General features: G+C 57.1%; 1 protein-coding gene across 4 annotated transcripts in view; it reads left to right on the plus strand.

The window, feature by feature from the left end:
- Positions 1-2,472, plus strand: part of TOR4A (torsin family 4 member A) — a 16,500-nt gene that overhangs the window by 11,060 nt on the left and 2,968 nt on the right. For all 4 annotated transcript variants that reach the window (XM_027906749.1, XM_027906747.1, XM_027906750.1 and 1 more), the window contains exon 2: positions 1,995-2,325. In XM_027906749.1, coding sequence (XP_027762550.1) covers positions 2,032-2,325 — 294 coding nt within the window. In that variant the 5' untranslated portion in view covers positions 1,995-2,031. The remainder of the gene's footprint in view (positions 1-1,994; positions 2,326-2,472) is intronic.

A 2,472-nucleotide genomic window follows, 5' to 3' on the forward strand; every position in this document is an offset into this window, starting at 1 on the left:
AATCAAGCATTGGAACAGCCTACCCAGAGAGGTGGTAGATTCACCATCCCTGGAGGTTTTTAAGCAGAGATTGGATGTGGCCCTTAGTGCCATGATATAGTAATTGGAGTTGGATCAGGGGTTGGACTTGATGATCTTGGAGGTCTTTTCCAACCCAATCTATTCTATGATTCTATGATTCTATGATTCAGGCCCTCTGTGAGCAAGGCAAAGCGTGCAGGATGGAGAGGAGCAAGGGTGTGATGCCAGCATGGTGTGGGGACAGCCCAGGGCTCCTGGTGGCATCCTGGGTGGTGGTGGCATCCTGCCCTCCTTCCTGGTGCCACCTCAGGGCCTCCTCCAGATCCCGTCTGGCTGGTTTTGCCTTTGCACACCAGAGCCTGCACCGGGTCAGGAATTAGGTCAGCAATTAGCACTCAGGGTTAATTGCTACACAGCAGTGGCAGCTCCAGCGATGAGCGCCAGGCTCGGTTCAACCAGCCACTGGCACATGGTCCTGGGACCAACCTGTCCCTGGAGCGGGGTGAAGGCTTCACTCGCGTGTCCCAGCATTTCAGAGGAGCCAGGGAAGGTGCAGGGTGAAGCCAGGAGGCTCTGGGAGTGTTTCCCAGTGCCTGTGGCTCCCTTGAGGCTCCCTGGGTGCCCTCGGGCTCGGAACGTGCCAGCATCAGCCTCAGGCAGGGGAAGCAGAACCTACTCGGGAACGTGACTTTGTGCAGGTTGGTGACTTCCTGCTGAGCTGAAACGAGTTAATAAGAAACCCTCTAGGACGTCTTCCTCCTCCTCCTCCTCCCCAGAGACGTGGTGCTTTGGCAGGACCCAGGGCTGACCTTTCTGGGTGGGTGATGAAAGCAGCTTTTCCCGCCCTGCCCGCGCCAGTTTCCTGCTCTGGGGGCTGGCACTGTCACCGCAGCAAACCACCCCTTGCGTCAGTGTTGCTGCGGTCCAGAGGTGGAGGAAGAACACCCTCCCTCCCCCTGTGACACAGCTGCTGCAGGGACAGAGCCCTCCCTGGGGCTGCAGCACATGGAGGTGGCTGTGTGTCCTGTGCCGTGTGGCTGCGTCCAGGCTGTGCTCTCCTGAGGGCTTCCCCAGCGTGTCTGTGCTTCGTGTCGTCACACCCCGCTGCTGGGGCCTCTCTTCGTCCCCCTCCTTTGCCAGCTGAGGTTTGTCCATGTGTTGGGTATTCCCAGGGTGATCGTGTCCCTGCACTCCCCTGTGCAGCTCGGGGGGCTCCTGTGGGGGGGACACAGTGCCTGCTGCGTGTCCAAGGGTGGGAATGTGTGGGCACGTGGGACAGGCTTGGACTGTGGGGGTAGCAGGGTCACAGAATCATTAAGATTGGAAAAGCCCTCTGAGGTCATCGAGTCCAATCTGTGACCCAACCCCACCTTGTCACCCAGCCCATGGCACTGATGCCACATCCAGGCTCTGCTCAAACCCCTCCAGGGACGGGGACTCCACCCCCTCCCTGTGGGGCAGCCCTGCTCCTCTCCCCACAGCCCTGTGCTGCTGACAGGCTCAGTCACGGTGTAGGAGTGACTGTTCCCTAGAGGGGTGGAGGGGTGTGCTGGCACAGGGGTGTGGCTTTGTGTCTTCCTTAAATTTAGCAGGTGTAGGGAAGGAGGACTGGGCAGCTCTGATTCAGAGCATGGGTCAGTCTGTCCTGCTGTCCTGCCTCTTCCTCACGGTGGAGCCTCTGGCTTTGGCCTCAGCCAGCTCTGCCCTTTCCTTCTGCATGTGAAGGCAGGGTTGGGTTTGTGTTACACATCCACTGGCATTTATTTATACTGAATTTCATCTGTGGTTTTGCACATCTAGGCCACCTTCCAGAAAGTTAGCTTAGGTCTGAGAGTCTCTCTCTGCCACCTTGCCACTGCTGCAGGTAATTGTTCTGTCCATTAGAAAGCGGGATATCTGTCTAATTTCACTGTCATTGGTCACTTCCTGATCTGACAAAGATTGATCTTATATTGTTCTTTCTCTTTTTAGAGAGAAGATGATGTGAATGGGCTGCAAGAACCCGACAAGATGGATGGAGAGCTGCCCTGTGCTGAGGTGGATGGGGAAGTGTCCTCTGCCGCAGCAGCGGATCTGGGAGGGGAGATGCCCTGTGTGGAGAGTTCTACTGAAGGAGAAGTGTCTGGTGCCCAGAGAGATGCAGAAGGAGAGATGGCCAGCCCAAAAGAAGAGGAAGCTTGTGCTGAGGGCAGCGTGGAAGGAGAGATTCCCGGCACTGACAGCGATGGAGAAGGAGAGATTCCCGGCACTGACAGCGATGGGGAAGGGGAAATGCCCTGTGCTGAAAGCGATGCAAAAGAAGAGGCATCTTGCTCTGAGAGCGATGGGGAAGAAGTACCAGATGCTGGAATCCCTGCTGCTTCAAGGAAAATAGCTTCTCTTTCTTCTCCCCTACGGGCGATCGTCCGCCTGCGGCGGCGATACCGCGGGCAGAAGAAAAGCCGCCTGCAC

The sequence above is a fragment of the Empidonax traillii genome, unplaced genomic scaffold (genome assembly GCF_003031625.1).
Source record: "Empidonax traillii isolate 1590-97213 ecotype Southwest subspecies unplaced genomic scaffold, ASM303162v1 scaffold1350:size273897, whole genome shotgun sequence".
NCBI lineage: Eukaryota > Metazoa > Chordata > Aves > Passeriformes > Tyrannidae > Empidonax > Empidonax traillii.